Source organism: Melanotaenia boesemani, chromosome 10 (assembly GCF_017639745.1).
Source record: "Melanotaenia boesemani isolate fMelBoe1 chromosome 10, fMelBoe1.pri, whole genome shotgun sequence".
Lineage (NCBI taxonomy): Eukaryota > Metazoa > Chordata > Actinopteri > Atheriniformes > Melanotaeniidae > Melanotaenia > Melanotaenia boesemani.
Window position 1 is genome coordinate 14,363,610 of NC_055691.1, and position 23,198 is coordinate 14,386,807.

At 38.0% G+C, this 23,198-nt stretch overlaps 1 protein-coding gene across 1 annotated transcript; it reads right to left on the reverse strand.

Annotated features, from left to right (window-relative positions):
• Positions 1 to 1,165: 1,165 nt before the first annotated feature.
• On the reverse strand, positions 1,166 to 23,077 carry LOC121647748 (F-actin-capping protein subunit alpha-2). The gene is made up of 10 exons (XM_041997419.1): positions 22,946 to 23,077; positions 11,160 to 11,223; positions 7,620 to 7,671; positions 6,434 to 6,497; positions 5,528 to 5,734; positions 4,790 to 4,869; positions 2,787 to 2,865; positions 2,406 to 2,477; positions 1,925 to 1,987; positions 1,166 to 1,570 (listed from the first exon to the last, which is right to left on the reverse strand). Exons 1-10 carry the CDS (start codon positions 22,982 to 22,984, stop codon positions 1,430 to 1,432), a joined length of 861 nt encoding a protein of 286 aa, XP_041853353.1. The 5' UTR covers positions 22,985 to 23,077; the 3' UTR covers positions 1,166 to 1,429.
• Between the last annotated feature and the right edge of the window lie 121 nt (positions 23,078 to 23,198).

Below are 23,198 nucleotides of genomic sequence, written 5' to 3' on the forward strand. Positions count from 1 at the left end.
ATTACTGATTTTATTTAAGCCAAAACAGTTTAAGTTTACAGTTCAAAGAGGGATCAGTTTAGTTTTAATAAGTCATGAGATTGAATTTATTAAAATTGTCCATTTACTTTTTCTTAAATGCCAAATAACTAGTTTGAGCACTATGTGTTATGAAATTTTCAGACTGCACAAAAATGTTTGAATGACTTTGAGAGCCTCCCCATTACTGTTTTAGTTTCACTGTTGATGCTTTTCCGTGAAGAGATGGACTGCGTTACATTAAAAGGTGTGCTAAAGATAGTGATTATGTATCCCTTAAAAAATATGCGATCTTTAGGACAAGTGCGCAGTCCAGAAAAGTGCAAAAAACATAATAAAAACGAGCCTGTAAAAGTCCAGTCTTTGAACAAAAAACTCAGTCAGTAAATAGAAAATTTGTCATTTAATGCAACATAATTGTGACTGAATTACAATTAATCTCATGGAAATAAATCACCAAACTGACAGACAGGATGTTTCATACAGGTATATATTACAATGTGCCTTGTTATATAATACAGTCAGGTTCTGTTTTCTTTTTAATAAAAATAAGCACTGGAGGAGAAAGTGATACTTCTTGATTTTATTGTAAATTGGACATTATGCACATTATTTAGCGACTCATGACTTGTTAATCAAGCTTGTTACGTGGTCACAGAACTCACCGCGCTGGAGGAGGGTTCAGACAAAGTCATGTCAATAAAAGGCAATTTTAGCCAGGAGCACTGCGAGCTTGAGATCTTACATACAGGACAGACGGTGAGGGAAGTACCAAAAAAATGAGGGAACAAGAACATTGAGTGGTTGACAGTGGTGGCTGCTTGTGCCAAAGATACCAGTCAATGAACACAAAACCTTCTTTATGTGTTTGGTTTTTTTCTTTTCATAATTGGCTGTATGGGACATTAACCTTGGAGTGGAGGGAGTCATTCGATTTAGTCGTTACATCTGAGCTTTTAGAAATGAAATTAAGACCCCCCTGCACTCCCCAAAAAAAGACAAAAAATCTTTTTTCAATAATTTCCAAATTTAAACCATTTTTCATGAGGACAAACTAAAGGCGTGGTCTCACCGACAAAATAAATATTGCACACATGATCCTGTACTTTATATCGGGTGTTTTTTTTGCATACAAGTGTTCCCCCTCTTTTCCTATGTCTTTCTATGACTCCTCAAGTTATATTTTCCCAAATACAATAACCTTTATCATCATAGATCCAAAATACAGAGGGGTCAACAGTTTGTGTAAGGAAAGGTGGTCATCCAATGTGTGAGGTGATGCCTGGCTGTGAGACCAAACCTTCCTTTGCCCGTTTTCTCTAATTTTTGTACAAAGACGATACAACTATCCAGTCATGCAACATTGTTTGGGAGGGGATGGGGGATCTGTCTATTATCTTCTGTGTTGCTTTTAAGCGTTCTGCATCTCTTTCCCAATCTTGTAGCTCAGGATCTTGTTCCAATCGATCTTGGTGCGTGTCACAGGAAGCTGGCGGCGTAAGGCTTTGAAGGTAGTGTCCGACATGGTCTGGTAATTCTCGCTGATGGCCGTCTGAAAGGAGCAAATGGGGGGGGGGGGAAGGAACAAAACCAAGAGAAGACAGAAGAAGATGTTAAAATTAATGAAAACTTGTACATAATCAGTGTTACAGGACGACAGAAACATGACTGTTTATCACCTAAAGGGAAATTATTTTTCAAAAGCCAAGATAAAAAAAACATTATTCATTTCAGGGTTTTCCACAAGCTTGACTGAGTAGATTTCTCGGTACCACTTCCTAATTCAAGCTTAATAATTATCTGGTAATCCCCTGGTAAAAACCACAACCCAGACTAAATATGTTGTAATTTATTTTCCTGGTGAAAGCTCGGTTTTACACCTCATCCACTGCACTTGATGACAGACCTGATAGTCGTTCTCTGCAGCCTCCATGACCTTAACAAACTCCTTAGCGGTCGAAGCCTCGTTCTGGAAGATGACAAGACATACTTTATTTACTTTAGAACAAGAGGGGAACAGATGAACAAATTCCAGTGTAAGAAATAAATCACTTCTACAATGCAAGGGTCGGAAATTTATCTATAAATGTAATTAATTCTTTACCAATCAAAACAGTCAACACTAGCATGAATCTCAAACACTTTAATAAAAAGGAGCAGAATAAAGAAACACATCACTAACACTTTTGTTCTGAATCTTGGTTGCTGTTTTTTTTTAATCTCACTTCTTTTAAAGTATAATGGATTTGTCTTTTTTTTATTTTAAATTGGTGCAAGGTGAGACTAGATTACAAAGCACAATTATCTTCACTATGTAAAACACAGAGTGAGAATTAATTTGCTTAATATGCAAAATAAGTGCAGCAAGGCCGCTGAGTATTACTTACAGAAATCGACATGGACTCCTGAACCTCTTTGTGGCTCACCAGCTGAACATTTCCATCCTCATAGTAATGAACCTGCAAAGATCAAAGTCCAAGTCGTTCATAAATGAAGCATTAAAAGACTAATTTCCAGCACATGTTATAGTTCAGACTGAGTTATTTGGTAGCAGATGCTGCCGTCTACCATGTGGTCCACATCATAAAACATCATTGCCAACTGTAACTTCTGTAGATGAGTGCAGCTCTACTGCATGGACCTCGTCTCACATAGAAATGATGGGTCTAGTGACCAGTACCAGCTCAGCTTGCTTGCAGACTGAATTTGTTTTTAATCCCCTCCTCCAACTGATATGTATTTCCTCACAGCATGAAAGATCAAAATACCTGGATTTTCATGATTCCTGCCACCTGAGTGGTGGAGGGGGAGATGGTGAATTTCCATTCTGACCTCCAGCGTCCGTTCCTGAATAGATTAAGCAAGAAAACAGACAGAAATCACTTATTACACCTCTTTCTTTTATGATGGGGCAATAAGCCTCCCAGCTTTACTGAGACATTTCATCAAACAAGACCACACTGAACCTGCAAGTGCACCGTCGCCTCTTCAGAGGGCAAAAAGTGTCACAATTAAATACATAAAGACAGTATTGAATGATTAAATGTGTCATTGGTTAAAATTGAAAATACATGAATATACAATTAAAAATTTATTTATTTAAATTTATTTAAAATATCATTTCATTGTATGTAAAAAGATATATACTTTTTTCATCATTTAATTATTTAATGGTCCCCACGGTGTAGTGTATCATGAATTAATTTTATCTGTGAGCCTTTCCCATCAGACCTGCCTGGTGGGGTGAACATTTAAAACAGGGCTGTTCTACCATGTTTTCCATACTGTAACATTACCTGCTGGTTTTAGTGCAAATAGGAAAAGTAAACATTCAGTTTCTGCTTTAAAAACTCTCAATATAGAATTATATACTTTACCTTTACTCACCATGTAGATTCTGAGATTACCCACAGCATTTTTTGATGTGTGCATACTTATTGGTGTAGATGTTAAATTTTATATTTTTGTTGTCAATCTCTTTTCCTTTGAATGCAACGTTTTTAAAAGAAGCTCTTTAACCTTCCACCAACAGCATGAACAGCAGTGCTGCGTAGCAAAATGTCCCAAAGTGGCACACTCACAGCTTAGTCATGGCTATTAAACTATTAACTTACTATTAATGGGTAGACGGGCCGTGAGCCGGTTCATATTGACCAGATTAAAGAATAGTGCTGCTTTAAAGAGTTAGCCGTAGCTTTGATTACTTTGGTATGAAGTAAAAGCTGCTGCTGAAAAGACTTTCTACTTCTTGATTTTTTTTTCTTTTTTAGCATCACAGTAACTAACGGATAAAGCCATCAAACGTATAAATTATGACTGTCTCTGTAGGATCTTTTATTTGGGATCAAACTGCAGTGACTTGCACAGCAGGGTCACCAATCACGTCACAATGTTGATGAAGACACATGAAATAAATAGTGACAATATATGTTTTTACACAAATTATTTAAAATGTATTTAAAATTTTTATTAACCATGAATATATTTACTATGCAATATTTAACTAATCATATATGTATTTATTGCCAATATTACTTAATTATACATTCAAGTAGTTATTAATAAATTTATCTTTCTTATGTGTTCATTTTACAATTTCAATAAAATAACAAATTTCAGTAGATATTGACAAATTAATGTGTTTATCATTTAATATAAGCTAAAATCATGTGATGATCCCAGTAAAAACAGTCAAGTTTAGTTCTGCTCAAATCTTATGGGACGAGTTAAAGAAAAAAAAAAGGTCTCCAGACAGGACAACTTCATACTCATGGGAGATTTTGGACAAACACTTTCACAATCTTCAAAACCACAAATGAAGAACATCCATGAGCCCAGCTTCCCTTTTTTCTTGTTCTACCTAAAGTAACGGAGGTATCATTTTCATTCCAAATAACCCAGCCATTGTTCAAAGACTCTGAAACCAGATGAAAACACTGAAGAGAAAAAACTATTTCATTTTCATAATCCCCCCCCCCCTCAACAGCTTCCTCATTACTGAAAAGAGGGCGGTGGACGGTAGCAGCTGCATACAGGAGATGTGGGATCATTACACCCAACAACTACTAAGCCAAGTAGCAAAGAGGATTGAAGCAGTTCTTATCCAATTAGATTAACCCGATCAGAAACAGCTCAGCGCTGCTCGTGTGGCCCTCCGGATTTCAGTCAGTTAAAGTAATGACAGGTCTTCTATACATATTAGACATTTGTGACTTTTTAAGTTTTACAGGTTTGCTACCAGTGTTTAATTAATTTAAACATTTAAACGTACCAGAAGTTTTTGGGTTGAAACTGATGGCACTCGATGCACACGATGATAGTTTGATGTCCGTCAATGGTTTTCCCGTAAATCTGATGGGAGAAAAGAAACAGTCCGGTTTAAAAATGGGATCATCTTTCATGTGGGAACAAGACAACAGCTCCTGGCTGACAGTTACAACACTACCACCACATGCTAAACTGTCACTGAGACGGTCATACACATTTATTGACAACACTACTGCGTAGATCAGTGAAGTTTGATAACCATTTCTAAAGCTGGCCTGCCATCACTTCCTGTTCTACATTCGGTGGGTTGAAAGACAAACTGGTTGTATTTGGATAAAACCATGTGGAGTATAGAGATGGAATACAGTGAAGCTCAACAGGTGAATGCAACGTTGTGTTTGTAACTGGTTTGACAAGTGTTTCCTGAGTCATCAGGTAATACTGTTTCCTAAAATGGTGTGGGATCATTCACATCTTAAGAGGCTTAGCTTCTCAACAGTGTATAAATATGTGTAGGCCCATAAAAAGGGGTGTCACTAACAACATATTGTACATCACACACAAGCCTCTGTTTTCCAACAATGCAACAATATTAGAATGCTTTCTAATTCCTTCTCTGTTAGAAAGACTGTGGTGGAAACGAGGATATAAAAACCGGTTTTAAGCAGCTAACAGGTCGGAAAACATTAAAATGAGCTTTTGGTGTGAGTAGCTGAAAGGAAACCAGCATGCTTGAGCGTACAGTGCAGACTCCACTGGGATAGTGCTCCTTGACGTATGCCCTCACAGCAGAGTCCACGGCACTCCTCCAACCTTCCAGGGAGCTGTCAACATCATGGGGCCGCGGGTCGCTGGCCTCCTTCCTCAGGTGGTCGAACTTGAAGGAGATCTTATTCTTAGGGTCCAACACCCGGCCGTTCCCGAGGTCACCGTGCTCTGTGATTAAGACCTGTTATGAAGAGTAGGAAGACAGAGTATGAAAAGAAAGGAGAATAAATAAAGAAATAAAGCATGCGAAAAATAAAAAGACCAAACAAGGAGAGAAAGCACAACAGTCTGAACTTTCCATCTACTGTCTACCAGCTCAGCCTGCTGGGTGTCAGACTGGGGAATTTCAGACAGTGATATAGGAACAGAGGGACATGATGACATCTTTACATAAGATACTGCAATCGTTACCAAGACCAACACAGACCCATTCATTTCCCGCTATGTTCAACCTTCTCAGACAGACAGCAAACACACAATTACACAAAGAATAAAACCACATTTATGCTTTTGCTTGAACATTTCATCCAATTCTAGTTAGAAAAACCCAGATCTGATGTCCCTCCTACTGGACAATGATTACTTTAATGACTTAAAAGGGCTTATTTTAATTAATGGGATATATGTGATTATTTAATACATACATATTGGATTTATGGATATTTCTTTCAATTTGTTCTGATGTGTGTCACCTATAGCAACTATGGGATTACCCTACCACTGGCATGACATGTTGGTTGGTATAATAACCACTGATGTAACTGGGAAAACTTGGGAGAAACTTAAATAAATGGACACATTCAGACCCATGTTGTCATTCTCTCCCTGATGTTTAGACTCAATGCTGTTGTGTGTTTAAACGAGTGAAACATGAGCTCACCTGTTCTTCATAGCCCTCGATTTTTACGGGGGTAAACTGGTCCAAGTTGTACTGTGCAAATGCACTGCAGAGAGAGACATGAAGTTACTACACACATTAGCAGTTTGACTGGACTTTGTTCTGATTAGGGTTTCACGGTTACCTGACTTTAAAATTAATGGCAGTATTAAATGCCACAATTATTTTATCATAAAAATCCCTCAATATCGTCACTTTCCAGAAAAGATTGTCTAAACCATTTTGGCAGATCAGTGTGACTCGTACGTGGAACTAAAACAGTCGCACAACATCCGCCACTTACCGCTTGCAGTGGAAGGACACATTACATCGAATATGTTTCACAGGATGACCACCAGCTTTGTCCGACAAAGGTAAAGGTAAATCTACAGCAGGGTTACTCAATCCGGTCCAACAAAAGCCGTAATCCAGCAGGTTTTCACACAAAATAATGAGTCATTGCCCAGAACTTAACAGACTGTTCGATCCATTTAATCTGATTCAGGTGCATTGAAGCAGGAATACACTGAAAACCTGCTGGATTCCAGCTAGTGTAGGACTGGACAGAGTAATGTACAGTAAAGGGGCTTAGTTACATTAACTTAATATAACACTCAAAGTAAACGTTATGTCATTTGTAAATTTGTAATTGTTTGACTTTGGTTGGACACTTTAAGGCCCATTTATGTTGCTCAGAAATCTGCCCTCTGGTGAATGTAACCGTTAACTATACCAACAGAGAGGATGCATGACATAGAGGCTGCATGGGAGCCGAACAGAAGATTCTTCTCATGGGGCCACGAGTGTGAAAGTTGCCACTTCCGTATTTCTGCTGATGTGAGGTTGAACGGATAATTTTAATGAACAGCTTATCGAGATGGTCAGGAAGTACAAAAATGTAAACAAGTGGCATGTAAAGACAGACCACCACATGCACCACCATGGACAAAACTTCTCATGAAGTATGAAATCACAGGGTCAATTGTTCACTGCACATAAAGACACTGACAGGATGTCGGGAATGTGCTGAAAAAAGTCTAAACTGTGGTGGCAGCATGCGAGGACCAACATAAATTCAGCAAAGGTGGTCCCACTGTGTTGGCTCATCAGTGTCTGTCGGCAGTGTTTGAGTCCCAAGATAACGCTGTAAAACTTCCACAATCTTAAAACAGCATGAGAGGAGACTTACTGTGCTGCACCCTCCCTGAGAAGATTGTCATTGTTGAGCAGCAATCGCACATCTGAGGAGAGGAAAAAGAGAAAACATTACTAGAAAGTAAACAGGAGTCAGAAAGAGAGGGAAGAAAATAAAGCCACAACAGATTACCGCAATGACACGATCACAAAAAAAATAAAATAAATAAAAATAAATAAATAAACGTTAACGCCAGGGGTGTAAAGCAGACATGGTAAATTAGCTCAGTGGAAATGGCTGAAAATCACAAAGAGATGAAAGGGGACCAAGCGGCAGGAGGGATTGTGTTTTAATGTGTGTGTGTCTGTCAGGCGGTGATAAGCAGCAGACAGAAATCCCCCCAGCGCTCCTCAGAGGTGACTGCATGTATGGCAGCAGGGCGAAGATTCAATGAAGCCAAAACACATCTATGTAAAGTCTCCTGAGGGGGCGCTGCTTTGACGGTGTGGCGTCAAAACGTCACAGTCTTGTTTTGATTTTTCAGAGGTGACCTTGGTCAAAGGAGCAAAATGTTTTCATCCAGATAAAATGCTCCACAACAGCAAGAAGTCTTTGTTCGTTCTTATGGGCTTATTTTATTTTAGTACAGTCTGAGCCATCCTATGTGTCAACAAATGGAATAATTTTATATATTTTCAAAAAGAAACAGGTTCAGCTTCAGCTCATAGTCAAAGTGGCAGTGGCGCCGCTTCATGCAGAGTGAGCTCACACTACAGAGACTTTCTCCCAGTGAAGAGTACCTGCAGAATCTCATGTTAAAAGAGTCCCGCTGACTCCGTTCTTCGGCTTAAAAACAGATGCTGTAAAAACTTCAGTCACCGTTATTACAGCAAAGACTCAGACTTCAAAACAAAATACAAAAAAGGTACGCAAGGTGGTTTCTTTAAGGCAACCAATAAAAATATAATGGCAATAACTTCCACTGGAATCTCTCTTGATGTGTTTGTTCAGGTAGAAAGCAAACAGCTACTTTACATCCACAGAGATGGGCCAGGAGGTTTGAGTTCATCTAAGGCTACAGCTGGGTTAGTCTTAGCTTATTTCCTGTAAACTGTTTGCTTATATTTGATTTGTAAATGTGCAGTGCAGAAAAATATGTTCATATTTGCTATCCTGACATGACCATAGTGTATTTAAACCCATTGTGGTCATTGTGGGAGGGAAAAAAGAAACATCTGCTTTGAGTCATGCTGACACAAACATGAAGAGCTGTCTGTTTTCTGCTACAAGTGCATAATAACTTAGCTTGTTCTGCATCAGCTGTGTGATGGAACACTTTCTGAAAATTAAAAAGGTTAAAAAAAAAACATAAATTTAGCATGAAAAAAAGGCGTTTATCTGAGTGTCTCATAGAGCTGTTACTCATTCAGTAAACAGTGGATGTCCTGTGTTGATCCTTGAGGATTGCTTTTCTGCAGGTTTCCCTGATCCAACACACTTAAAATGAAATGGATGTCTTAAATAGCTTGTTGACAAGTTCTGCCCAAGCCTGTTTAAGACCCATCAAGCTGAGTCAGGTGTCTGGTGTGAAGCAGGAAATATCTAAAACCAGCAGGACAGTGACCCTCGAGGACCAGAACTGGACATCTCTGTACAAAAAAAGCGTGACGTGATTTCAATTTGGGATGTTATTATGGGATTCCTCATTAAGTCATCCTTGTTGGATTTCTTTAGTGATAGAAAAATGACAGATGTCATTGTGGAGTACAGCTCACCAACCTGTACCGCACGACAAAAAAGTTGCAGTAAAAGGAGAAAAATAGGGCTAGGTTTGAAAAAAATCACTGATGTATCGATTTTAATCGATTCAAATTAAATTAATCCAATATTGATTCATAAAACTTGGAGATCGATTTTCTATTATGTCCTCTTTTTCAGTAACGTGACCCTGCTCTTGCGTGACTTACCGAAACTCGGCGAGATCTTAGCAGATATACACTAACTAAATTTAAAATCAGCTTCTCTTGTCGAGATAATGTCAAGTTCAGATGTTTTCATTCACCAGTGTGGATTACATTCACATCTAAAGTCTTTTGCAGCATATTACCACTCGCTTCAGCAGCCCGGGTCTCTGGACTGCCCTGGTCTGCCTCTGACCTCTGTAGAGGCGTGGGCGCATTTGCACGATCTCACTCAAATTTGTTCAGCACAATACAGCAACCAAATGATCATTTTGCTTGCTATGATGCTGGACAGGACAGGTTATATATATATATATATATATAAACTATAGGTGACGTCACGGAGGCTCTGTCCATCTTTTATATACAGTCTATGGTCAGAAGACAGAGTGCACGCGTCGGAAAACGTCAACCAGATGAAAATCAGACAAAAACATGAGCGTTTTCTAAATTCCTTCAGGCAGGTGAAGATGGAAGCATCTTGCTCCAGTGAAATGCTCAGGAAATTAAAAGACGATACTCAGTCCCAACATCAAGTGCATTTTACCACCTGCAGCATAACCACCAGCTCTGTATGACCAGATAAATAAATGTTCAGTAACTGAGCTGAATGACATTAATCTTTACCTAGCCTAACAATGAAATTTTATTGTGGTATTTGCAAACCATCATAAGATGGTGTACAAATCTGAATTTCCAGTACAAATGTGATGAGTTAAACAGCGTTCACTGAACTTCACATTCACATTATATGTATTTAAAAAATAAATAAATAAATAAAAAGTCTCAGTCTTCGATTGTTTCACTTTTAACGTGAGGCTCGTGTCTTTTTTTTTTTTTTTTTGTAGTCAGTGTGCAATGATCTGTAGAAGAAACCACACCTAATTTCAAATAAAATGTCTTGTTTCTTTATTTTCACTCTTTCAGTGTTATTTATGTCTCAAACAGCAGCTAATTTGCTGAAGGGCAGCTGGTAGTCAAAGCTAGCTAGATGATTATTTCCTGTGTTTCTAAATTTTCTACTCAGGTTCAAAAGAAATGTTCAATACCATTTTTATAGTGTAATTTACAGAGAGAAGGCTCTCAGGTCAGTTCATATGTAGGATTTATTTATTGTTTATAGAGCAGAGGGGATTTAGTTGGAACGATTTTTTTGGTGACTTTACGTTGTTGCTATAGTGTGTTTGTTGGCATCAAAAAACAGAAATAAAGACCTAGTGTTTAAGTGATGTTACACATTAATAGTGTTGTGAAGTTGATGTATACTTCTCATAATTGTGAGGTTGTTATTTCTCAGACAGAAGTCATACCAAGAAAATCTAAAATTGTGACTTCCCTTGTTTTAATGAGGAACACTTCCACTTGTCACCATGTTATCACAAAACACAATTATCTACTGACAAATGTGGGCTTTGTTCCCTTTAGGTTTTCTAGTTAGTTAATGAGCTAGCAGGTTAGCAGTACCAGTTACATCTGTGTTTGAAAGGTCAACCATATGTTCCCCTAATTAACTTGTTCTACTCAGGCTTATGGCTGCTCGACATATGCATGAATTATGTCTTTAACAAAGCTCATTACACCATTTATAAAACATTTAACACATTTTAATAAAAGAAATATTTTGAGTACTCACCATTAAAAACTTCGTTGAACTCTCCTGGTGGGGCATGGATAACGAAGTTAGCTGCTATGCGTACCTGTAAACACCCCAGATACAGGATAAGTTTAGGGTTCACTTAAAAGACGACATTAGTGCAACATTAAAACATGAATGATGTCAACGTCCACTGAGTTTGAGACACCGGGTGTCTCAACAGGTTGAGCAGGCAAGCTCCTTGATGCAGCTTTCAAATGAAGGGTGCTAATGCAAATACAGATAACACTAAATTATAATACTTGTTATTTAATGCTCATAAAGTTTAGAACAACCCAAAGAAATTAAGTTTATGACTTAATATGCACAGTGCCTCCAGTAGGGGGGGTTATGGGACTGAGGGTGGAGTAAGGCTATTCAGTGTCTCGGCCTGAAGAACAAACGAGCAATCATTTTTTTTCCTGTCTTTACTTCTCTTCTGCTGCACCGCACAGCACTTCCTGTTTCCAGGTCACATGTTAAATTGACAGCAAGTCGACAGCACCCCCCTCCCTGCTCAGTTTACAACCATATAAGGACATAAAAATGTGCTGAGGACCCTAGTACACGCTCCTGCCCTACCTCTAGATCGCTCTACCTCTCAGTATCATTGGCAGGGTGCTGTAGCTCAGCTCAGGTCCGTCTGCTCTCACAAGCTGCTGTTTCAGGGCAGGTGTTCGTATGTGTGTGTGTGTGTGTGTGGGCGTCTCATGGGCCCTTATTAGCATTGTGTATATACATGTGCTCTGGCACTCCACAGAGGTGCAGATAGATTCTTGCTAATGAGCAAGGCTAAGACAGAGGAAGGCGCTCACCAAGGAGTTCGTGCTCATGTTGTGTGTGCGTGCATCAAATAAACTGTGTGAATCAAAGTTTATTAGCATTAGTATAATCTCGACATGAAATCATCATGACCCCCTTTTAGTTAGCAATTTAAATTCAAAATAAAACAAAAGGTGTGTGTGCTTGAGTGCATGACTTCCACATTTTACTAAATAGCTGGTGGGTGTTATGACATGAAACCTCCGTGGGAAGAGTCATTTGCATTGTGTTTCTCTCATTACAGCTGACAGCACCTTAAAAATACTTTGCAATCCAGAAGCTTTGTCCACAGTTTGTGTTTGGAGCCTCTTTCAGACATGCAATCCCTTTTTATTAAACTACAGGTCACTTTTTGGTAAAGTCTTTGCTAGTTCAGTCACATTAAAGTAAAATACACACATGTAGGTATGGGTTTTAATTTAGATTATCATCTTTTTTTTTTTTTTTTTTCACCGGCATCCCTCAGATATTATGTGATAAATAAATGCAAGTCCTAACATCCTGGCTCTGTGGTTTTCCCCATTATTTTTCGATATGCTACTAATGCTACTAATATGCCATTTACGCATCTACTCAGCTGCACGGCCTGTTTTTTATCATCATCACCTTTTTTAACCAAAGTGGTAAACTGTGGTTTAAAATTAATCATCATATAAGAAGAGTGATACTTTGCTAAAATAAGTAACACTTATTCATCTCTCAGGTACTTTAAACTAGCTCAAAAAAGGCCCAAACAAAACAGTTTTAAAAGCCTTTGTTTTTTATTTGTCTTCAGGGTTATTTACATATCACATGATCCCCATTAACAGTGATAGCATAAAAATACGGTTGAACACCTCTACTTTTAAAGTCTTTCCTTTCTTGTCATGTATGGTAATGGATTGAGTATTTAAGCATTGTTCTAGTAATATGGAGACTGTAATATGCTGCTAGACAACAAGCCAGCACAAGCAGACAGCTTGATGTGGATAACAACAGCTGGAGTACTTAGACTACATTTAGACTGAATGATGTACAATAAAAACTGTTTTAAAGCCAGCTTAAGCGTGGGAACAACTGAAGAGGAGAAAACTGACTAAGACAAAAGTGACTCTGCAACACCATGCTAAAAGGGTGGTTTTTGTTTAATAATGGATTCATTTTAATGACCATGTTGGCTGTTTTTGCACTATTATACCACTAGAAATATCACTGGATTTGTGCCATAAAATGGCTTCAAGATTGACATATCAAACATATTAACTTCTACTACAATTATTTTTTGGGACTACATATTAGCATGATGCGCTGTGTCCAACCATCTAAAAAACATTTCTGTCTGTAAATATTTTATTTTCAGGCAGTTCCCCTCTAATTTGTGTCTGCATAAACTGCAACAAGCAGAATCTTTTTAGGGCCTTCGTGAGTTCCTTCTTCAGAGTTGGAGCATTAACGACAAAAGAGAAACTAAATTTGAGTCTTCATCTAGCAGATGGCACCACAAAACGTAACCCTTTTTTCGAGGAGGTTATTACAGCAACACTGCGCCTTTGAATGTGGAGCTTCGATGTCAAACGTTCCCTCAAACTGCTGCACTGGGACACGAGACTGCTGGGGCTCTGGAGCTCTGAGACCATTTTTCAGAGTTGAGCACTGCCACTGTGCCATGAAGGGGCTCAGCTTAAGTAAAAGAGTCTCAGCAGGGAGTAACACTTAAATAACTTAGTATTTGGTACAAGATACCATTAATTGTATTAAAACCTCTCACTAAATCATTCAAATTCTAATCTCTTATATTACAAGATTGTTCAAATTTTATTTTCATTGTACAAACACTTAAAACTGGAACTGCTACTAAGAAAGACAGAATAATAATAATAATAAGCTAATTGTAAAAATGTATGATTACAATGCATTTATTATAATAAATTAATTAGGTACCTGTTCCTGCTACCAATCTTAGTTACTTTTAGGCTGATTAAGAGTCTCAATCAGGTACGACAGCACACAAACAAGTATTTTAAAAGGTATTTAAATAACTGCTGTAGTAATGTTTGACACCTCAGTAGCTCTACATGCAGTAAGAAAAGCACAGTTTACTCACGCTGTTCTTTTGCTTTTGTTTTGTTTTTTTAATATCAATGTTGTAAAGAAAAAGTACTACTGTGTACATCTTTCTATAACTTTACATGTTTCTTCAATTATACTAGGATAATGTTTGCACATTGTCACAAACAAATTTTTTATTCACAGCTCGGGGAATGCTGTGTGGTATGTACTCTGGAAATGAAGTGTACAATGGCTCCAAATCCCAACAAACATCAGGATTCTCAATCATGAATATGGGCTGGTCATCCAACACAATGAATTTAATCCCTTCTCTGAAATTTTCATTCTTTTTGTAGTTATAGCAGTCCCTGGGGGGATTTTTCTATCCTCTTTCAAGTTTTCCTCCGCTGTGGGTTGATGATGGTGCAGACGTTCTTAGTTTCGGGTATTTTTCTGCTTTGAACAGTAAACCAGAATCAACATTGTGAGACAACAGATGACTGCAGACAATAAAGCAACACTACATAACTTTCTGACCTTAAAACTCTGACATCTGACTCATTGTAGTGGTACACTTACATTCATTATGCACATTCCTGCAGCTTTTATTGCCTTGCAGCATCCTGAGAATGAGAAACCACACTTCACAGCTTCTTTTTTCTTCCAGCCCGGCGCATCACATGACAGCTGTTTTGCTTTACGGCACCACATCACATGGTAGCAACTGCACTGGCCCTTTTTTGAATGCGTAAAACGGCTGATTCAACATTAGGACGTTAATGGAGGAAGTAAGGAAAATAGAGAAAGTGACAAAGACGAGTCAACATGGAGCTGACTTTTGTGCAATCATGTTGCTCAAAAAACGACTTTGACTGTTTTCATCACAGTTACTGCAAATAGACACCATGGATGATGTAAAACAACAAAGACCGCACTTTAAGCATACTCTTTGGCCCTGATACAAACTGATTAAAAACAAAAAAACACCTTGATGGGAGTTAATCTGAGGTGATTTTACAGCAGTTTGCACCTGCGTAAAACAAAAGAAAACACAACAAAAGATAAAACTGGGTGCAATACACCATCTTCAATGTATTAAGCAGCAGAGAAGATTCCCTTCTGTGCCACAGAAGGATCATTAACATTCCCTTTCCCAGGAGTGAGCTTATTTCCTCTCCCAGGACTGTTCTCTCCCACAGACTACTGCTGAAATCTTTCACGCAGCAGAACTGCAGCCTTTTCTCAAACAACCAGTCTAAACATGGAATGAACATGGGAGGCTGCACAGATGCTCCCACTCTATCCCAATCTGTCAGCAGGAGAGCAGGAAGACTGGTACACTGAGAGAGGATGGGCCAAATGCCCAGTTCCTCTTGATGCAGGATGGGAAGCAGAGGTGGGCCCAGCAGAAAGCACTGAGAGGATTTCTGCATAAGCAAAAAGGTGGTGGTTTCATTTCAGTCCAATCTCACAGCTGGAACAACTGTTATTTGGGTTACTTTTTAAAATCTTCCCACCTAATGATCCCTCTTTTTTTGTCCATCACACATTTCTCTCTGGATGCCTGAAAAAGAAAAATCAGTGTATCCTTGAGCCACTGATTGTGAGCACCACAACTCCAGGCAACAGAGGGTGCTGGCTACTGAGTGCTAAATATGACTCAGTGACTCACAGACACCTCGCCAACAAATCTTGGGACAAAATCTTTCTTTTGTGTGAAACAAGCTCTTTTCTTTCCACTTCAAGTTGCATCATTTTCTTGAGATATAAGAGGTGGGTGGAGTCTCAGTAACCAGAAATGCAGAAAGGAGCTACACAGAGTGCAGGAACAATACCTCTGAGCCATCAGACAAAGACACACAAAGAATAAAGAAGGTGGGACATAAGTCCCCCCCTCACCCCCAGAGCTGTTTTGCCCTAGACACCAGCTGGCCTCTATTCTCTCTACTCGCTCAGTCCTCATATTACCCAACAACCCCACCATTGTAACGTCACCATACACCTTCTTGGGAAGAACTCAGTTTTTAATCCCAAGAGGGCTGCAACGATGCATCCGCACAATCAGTTAAATCAGCTACATAGTTTTGCAGATTTTGTTTGATATTTGTCATCGAATGATTAGCAGTTGCCTAAAAACAACTAAACAAATAAAAACAAAGCTACATCAAGACTTTTCAAGCTACAGATGATTAACTGCATTTTAAAGTTGTCCTCAATCATTACATTTTTTAAGATACTCCGGCTCTCAATAAATGCTCCAATATTACTTTCTATGGAGAATTCAGTCAAGATATGCAGTATCACCTAAATGCCAAACTCACTCTGCCTGGAGTGGATGTTAAATTCTGCTCAAGTCAAATCAATCAAATCAAGTCAATCACTTGAGCTCAAGTGCTCAAGTGAAGGAAAGATAAAGTCTGCAAACAAGCTGTTTAGAATGAATAAAAGCCATAACTAGTTACAAAAACTTTCTTATTAGTAAAGAAGTGGTCCACTGGATCCCTTATAGCTTCTGTGCAGGTCCCTTGAGGCACATTATTAGTTCCAGTCGTCCTGTCTGCAACCACAGACTTTCTGTTTGGATAAAATTTAAAGACTGCAGCCTTAAAAGCCATCTTTGCACCACTTGCATTGGGCTAAATCTATGTTAAAGTAGAAATATGTAACTTTCTGACCTTAAAACTCTGTTTTAAACTCATTTTGAAGGCACAGTGATATTCGTAACTTTTTTTTTTCTCAACCTGAAACATCACGTTATAGCTGAGTTTCATCTTACAGCACCAGCATCACATGCCAGCGAGAGGATATCAACACACTGGTTGTTTTGGATGCGCACTATGGCGGATTCATCAAAGAAACGCAGGATAATAATAACAAAAAACATTAAGTCCAAAAGAAAATGGCAGACAGAAAAAAAGAGATATGAATAACTGTAAAGCTGCCTTAGACTGAATGTTGGAAATAATATTTACCAGGTTACTGCGAAAGCCGCTGTTTTTAGGGGAAACTATTACCTCTGTAAATAATGATGGCACTGAGCTGAACAGAGTAATGACCCTTTGTTCCCCATATTTTATACTCAGCCGGCTGACACAATCGAGCCACATGTTCATCTGTGTTTGCTGAGGGTAGTTATCCTACCAGCCATTCTGCCAGTTTCATCTTACTACTAATCAAAGGAACTGTGAGTGATGAACCGCAATAACAAAATATAAGCGCACAGAAGAATTCAATTCCTTCACGGGCAGTAATTCGTTTTAGTTATTCTCAGAAGGGCACTGTAGCAGCAACTTTCTTAAAAGCTGTTTGGTAATCCATCACAGAGAACATAAATTAAACAATTTCTGCTGGGTTATGCAACTGCAACACCGTCCAAATTCTCCTACAAAAGATTTAGAGTCTTTAATTCTTTAACTGTGTTGTTAGAAATCTCAAATGCATAAAAAGTAAAAAAAAAAAAAAAAAAAAGGACAGAGAAAACAGTTTTGGACTCTTTACAACTTATTAATCTGTCAATGAAAGGTTTATTTTTCATATAACTCACCCATATGAGTTACATTAAGGCTTTAAAATGATGCTTAAAGGAACATAAGGACAGCTCTGAGTTACAGGTGAGTTGTGGGGCTCTTGCATAAAGGATGCACATAATGTCAGGTTCTCAGTCAGATAAATATTTTGTGTGTCGTTTATGACTCCAAAAGCTAGATGAGGATAGCCAAATGAAAAACTTGGTGGATACATCAATTGGTTAATATTCACGCAATGGTTTGCACTGTCGTGAGCATTTTCAATTGTGACGTGGTGTGTTTGTGTCAGTTTGCAGATCAGGTAAAATTCCTTAAACTCTCACTGGCAACATGGTCTTAATGTGACTGTATGACTCAAACAATAGCAGCTGAAAGTAGCTAGACACACACAGACATACACAGAAACTAATCTGTGTATTTAAACCAAACTAACCTTGTCTCATTATAAACATTAGTAGGATGTCACTTCATGCCAGTCTTAACTTCTCCATTGATCTGTGTTCATCAAAAGGGGGGGTTAGATCATGTGCATTCAGTCTGCCATTTAAATGTATGCTTTATTTTTCATTTCAACTTCCCCATAGATGCAAAGTACAACTCAGGAAGATCTGACTGTTTCTTTAAGCCCTTACCACATTAGTAAAAAGCTGCAAGAAGAAGATGCCATAATGGTCGGATATTTATCAATACAGAAGCACTTTTTTGAGACGGTGTGGCTTTTCAGCCATGCCGCCTCATCCACCGCCTGTCACCCAATGCCAAAAACCTAGGGGTAACATTCTTTTCTGTGCCATATATAAAAACTATTATAAAATCTTTTTTATTTTTGGAATTTAATTACTACTTAACTGTCAGATGGATAAAAAAGGTTACAATGCAGACTGAGCAGCTTTAAATTGGGTAAAAAGTTTGAGAAAACTAAGATCATTAATATGTCCTCTTTCATTTCCTGTCAAATGAAAGCCTTTAGAACCAGCTATGTTTACTCTCAGTATGCAGAATATCTGCTGAGCTGAGACACATGAGCAGCAAACGGTCATTTCAGATGCAGAAGAGTGAGAACGTTATACGTTCTGCAGGGCTCCACGCTAACTTTTAGCATTGCTTACACTGGTGCGCTTAACTTTTTCATTTGGGTGTACAAGCAAAAAATTTAGGTGCACCCCAATTTTTACATCATTGGTTCTCAGCAGCTCACTTTATTACATTTTAAGGATTGTCTTTTGATTATTACACATGGACATGGTTGGTTATGTAAGTCACTGAACAATAAGAGTCTCAAGTTTTTACTGTAAAAGATTATCTAATATCTTTTCACTAATGTTAAAAACAAAAAGGTTGACAGGAAAAGTAATTAAAATGCTTGGTATTTGCCACGAGACATGGGCACAGACAAGGGAACCGATAGCAAACAGATTGAGTAATAAGCTTCCTGCAGTACTTGTGTGGCTTCTTTGCTGTAATCAGGAAGCTGACAGGCTGCTACCTAAATGACTCAAAAAGGATTTTTTTTTTTTTGCTATCTACAGCAGCAATAAAGCTCCACTTGGTGTTTAATCATTTAGAAATAGCAGAGCCTCTTTAGTTATTCCCAGTCAAGGAGCTTTTAGGTTTTTTTTTCTTCCTTTAATCTTAAAAAGAGGCTGACAGCTACAGCAACAGAAGACATTAATGAAGTATTTCTAAAAGAAAGTCTCTAACGTTCTGCCTATTTGTCACTGATTCTGTCTCAATATCAAAACGAAATGGCAAAAGTCTCACTGTTACTTCTTTAACATTGCAAATTACTGTTAACATCAGATAATAGAGTCTATATTCAGTGTGGGAAACTACCATCAAGGGGGATGCTGGGAGAATCTCTGCCTCTGCGATCTCAGAGATCTATTTTTAAATCTCCAAATCATTAACCTGAGCAGATGGTTTTGTTCCTACAGCTTTCTATGATTATTTCTGAAAACAAGAGCTACTTCAAAAGTATTGAATAAATAGATCAAACAGGTTATTGGATAAAACATATACCAAACGCATAGATGAATCAAGCAAAACCATATTCGGACCCGGTCAGTCTGGCAGGACAGACGGTCTTCATCGTGATCTAGCTATCTTACTGGGAAAACAAATCATCGGAAAATGAAACAACCTTCATGCCCTCCGCTTGCATTTTTGTACATTTTTCTCAATGAAAAGTGTGAAAAACGATTCTGACACAGCCAAAATTATCACTATTTTTATTTGGTGATCATTCTGGCTGTGTTAGGAATCAGTGCAAGGATTTTTACAAAGACCTCATCTTCTAAGTCTATTTGTTTAAAATTCTGTTTGCAACGTGGTAACCTCCACAGCAAAAATGTACACGCACAAAAAATGTACATAAAATTACACAAATATCTTTTCTGATTTTTTCATACATCTCTTAAAAAATGTATGACTCACTCGAAACTAAATCATTCCATCATTTTCATGATTTTAACCCTTTAAAATTTATTGGAATTATTATTTATTTAAAGGAAAATGTAATAATAAATTTCCATATAATACATATTAGGCTGATGGGGCTCTGATGATTAGCAACAACACTGATTTGATTGCATTAGCATCTATTAAATGGTATCAAACACTTCCTCTGGACTACATAAAGGCCAAAAATGCACCACTGACTTCCACTTTAGGTTTTACACTTGTATTAGGAAGCAATGTGACTAGCGGGAAACTCCAAAAGTGATTTGTTTATTTATGTGTGTGAAAAATAAGGTACAGGTAGTCACAAGGCTCCATAAAATAACTATCAAAAAGTACAATGATTTCATGCATCTGTCTGCAATAGGAAAACAGTTTAATCTGGTGGATTATTGTAAAAATGTCAGATATCAATACTTTTCTTACTATTAAAATGCTGATGTTACAGACTTTAATGGTTTTAAAATGTGATAACAGCAAGATTAAAATATGTAGTTTTGATGGAAGTCAATGAGGAACTTTTGGACCCGAAGTTATCAGGCATTGCATGAAAATACTAAAGCAATCATTTGGTTGATAATCGTTTACATAACTAAGACTCTAATCATGACCAAAGGCCCATCATCCTATTTACTGTGTAGGAAATAATAAATTGTACATATATATATATATATATATATATATCCATCCATCCATCCATTATCTTGACCGCTTATTCCATTTCGGGTCGCGGGTGAGCTGGAGCCTATCCCAGCATTTTAACAGGTATATATATATATATATATTTAATTAATTAAATTGGCATTTATAAAGTTAAAATCCTGAAAAGGATTGAATGTTTGGTAGTTTTGAGCAGGTGTGAAGTTGTTTAGGTGATCTATGAAAAAAGGAGAAAAATGTTGATGCTTGAAGATTTGAGTTTTTTCTGCATGCACATTATTGCCACCAAAGGTGAGAGTAGTAAATTTAAGGAGGCATGAGGGTTAAGATATACAGTTAGTTTAATAATTTCACAATAATCTCTTTAAAATGGTTGATTGCTCTTAAATAGATCTGACAGATTCATTTGAAATAGTAAATCTGCTTTTACAGTAGAACGGTGCATAAAAAAGCCACTTGGTACCACATTGCACATATTCAGAAAAGGAACTTAACAAGCTTCCTCACATTAACGTTGCATACCCCCTATTGTGTCTGATCCTCTGTTTTAGAAAAGCGTTGCACTTTAAATGTTGTAGTGAGGTCTTCACTATAAAATAATAAATAAAAAATAAAATTTTCTGAATTTCAGCACTTGCTCTGAACACCGGTGCAGTGGGTCTGGTTTCCTACATGTCAGCCTTAAAGAGGCCCAACAAGCGTCCTATGAGGTCAAAGAAATGAAACAGATGCAGTCGAAGTGGCTCAATGGTGGCTGAAACTAATGCAAATGAAACCATATTCTTTGCAACATCAATGTATAAAGTTGCTGACGATTCTACCTGCAGATTCATCAGTGCATGCATTTAAAATCCATTAAAAAAACTATTACAACTGACTTCATGCAACAAAAACAAAGTGCTTAGCTAACAGCTGATGCCTGTGTTGACGGGAATGACACAGCCACACAAGCTGGTCGACGAGCTGCCTGTGCTGCAAAAAACTTCTGACTCAGACTGATGTGGGGCAGAGAACAATAAAACGAAGCATTATGTTTACCCCAAATGGTGTATTACAGAACCTGCAGATGACCATAACTTACTAACAGGACAGCTCATGACTTTTTACACTGGAAGGGAATCAGGCATATATGGAGACATGCCTCCATATATTTAAACCTGAGAACAGTAATCCTTACATTTCATCAATAACCTTAATTTTTTTTTTAAGAAAGAAAAAAAGCAAGCAGATAACTATCAGAGCAATATGCTTCTCTCATCTCCTTTTCTGATATACATGATCAGAATCCAATGCAGCTTAACAACTATGAAAACGTGCAATAAAAATAGCTAAATAAAACGCATGCAGCTGCTTTGGCACCTTTAGTGACGCTTTCATATTGTCTCGGTTTGTGTGTGAGACTGTGTACAAGTTCTTTTAAGGAAATAAGAATCTGAACAGAGCTAACACTGTCAAACGCTTGAAGGGCTGTCATGGGGTGTGCACCCAGCTTACATTCCGAGCTTCATATATCAGTTTCCTGTTTCAAGTCGTAGATATGAGACTTAATTATACATATATTCACTATAAAATAGAAAGAGGTCATAATATTGCCACTATTTCATAAAACATATCTGGAATAACCACTAAGGAAACCATTATGGTTATTGCTTAACAAACTGACTTAAAGGAATGTACGTCCTGGTTCCCACATCTTTCAACGCTACTTGTCCGAGGTGTGGAAGTTAGCAAGTCGGTCTGTAAAATGCATGTGGTGGTTGTTATAAGGCTGTTTACAGTTTATTGTAAATAAAATAACCTGACAATCCCAAATAATTGTGCATAATCATTGAAAGGTGAAAATCAAAAAGCAAAAAGGGTGTGTTACTATGTGTGGCTATCCTTTAGCAGGCTGAAGCTATGCTAAACTAACTAACCTAGCTAGCGATCTTTGCTGTATGAAAACTTCCATAACAGAAGTAACCAGAGACACTGGAGTGTAATGACAAGTCCGCCGGACGAAAGGAGTGTCGCGGGGTAAGCTTAGGTGAATTAGAAATATGTTCAGGGATCCTATTTTGAGTCAGGACCGTACAAGGAGCCTCCGTTTGAGATTCGCAAATGAGCGGAAGTTGAGCTAAAAATAATAAGAGCAGAAGAAGCAGCGGTTGTGCCGAGGCCTGCCTTTTTCTACTAATTTCATTACGCCAACCGGCCCCAGGATGCACCGAAGAGCACAATCAAATACAACGTAAAGTTCGAGCGCCAGTCTTTCCCCATTGAGGTTTACCCTGTAATTAATCAGAATATTACCTTTTCCTCGTCGGATAGCTGCTCCTCATGATCCGCCATCTTTTCTTCCGGCACCACCAGCTTGTCAGAGCCCCGTGACGTCACCGTATGGGTGTATTCCCAGTTAGAGCCCAGCGCTCATCGCTTTGACAGATGCTCCTTCCCCGTTTGTCCCAGTCATGAACAAAGCTGTGGTAGTTTTATGCTACATTAAACTTACGTAACTGCTTAGTTTATTCCAACATTTGAAAAATGTCGATTAAATTAATGTGGG

Coding starts and splice junctions, on each gene's coding strand:
- LOC121647748 (XM_041997419.1), bottom strand. CDS start 22,984: ATGGCGGATCATGAGGAGCAGCTATCCGACGAGGAAAAG. Junction 5,735..6,433: donor TCGAGGGCTATGAAGAACAG/GTGAGCTCATGT, acceptor TCTTCATAACAG/GTCTTAATCACAGAGCACGG. Junction 2,866..4,789: donor TTTCAACCCAAAAACTTCTG/GTACGTTTAAAT, acceptor TAATCTATTCAG/GAACGGACGCTGGAGGTCAG.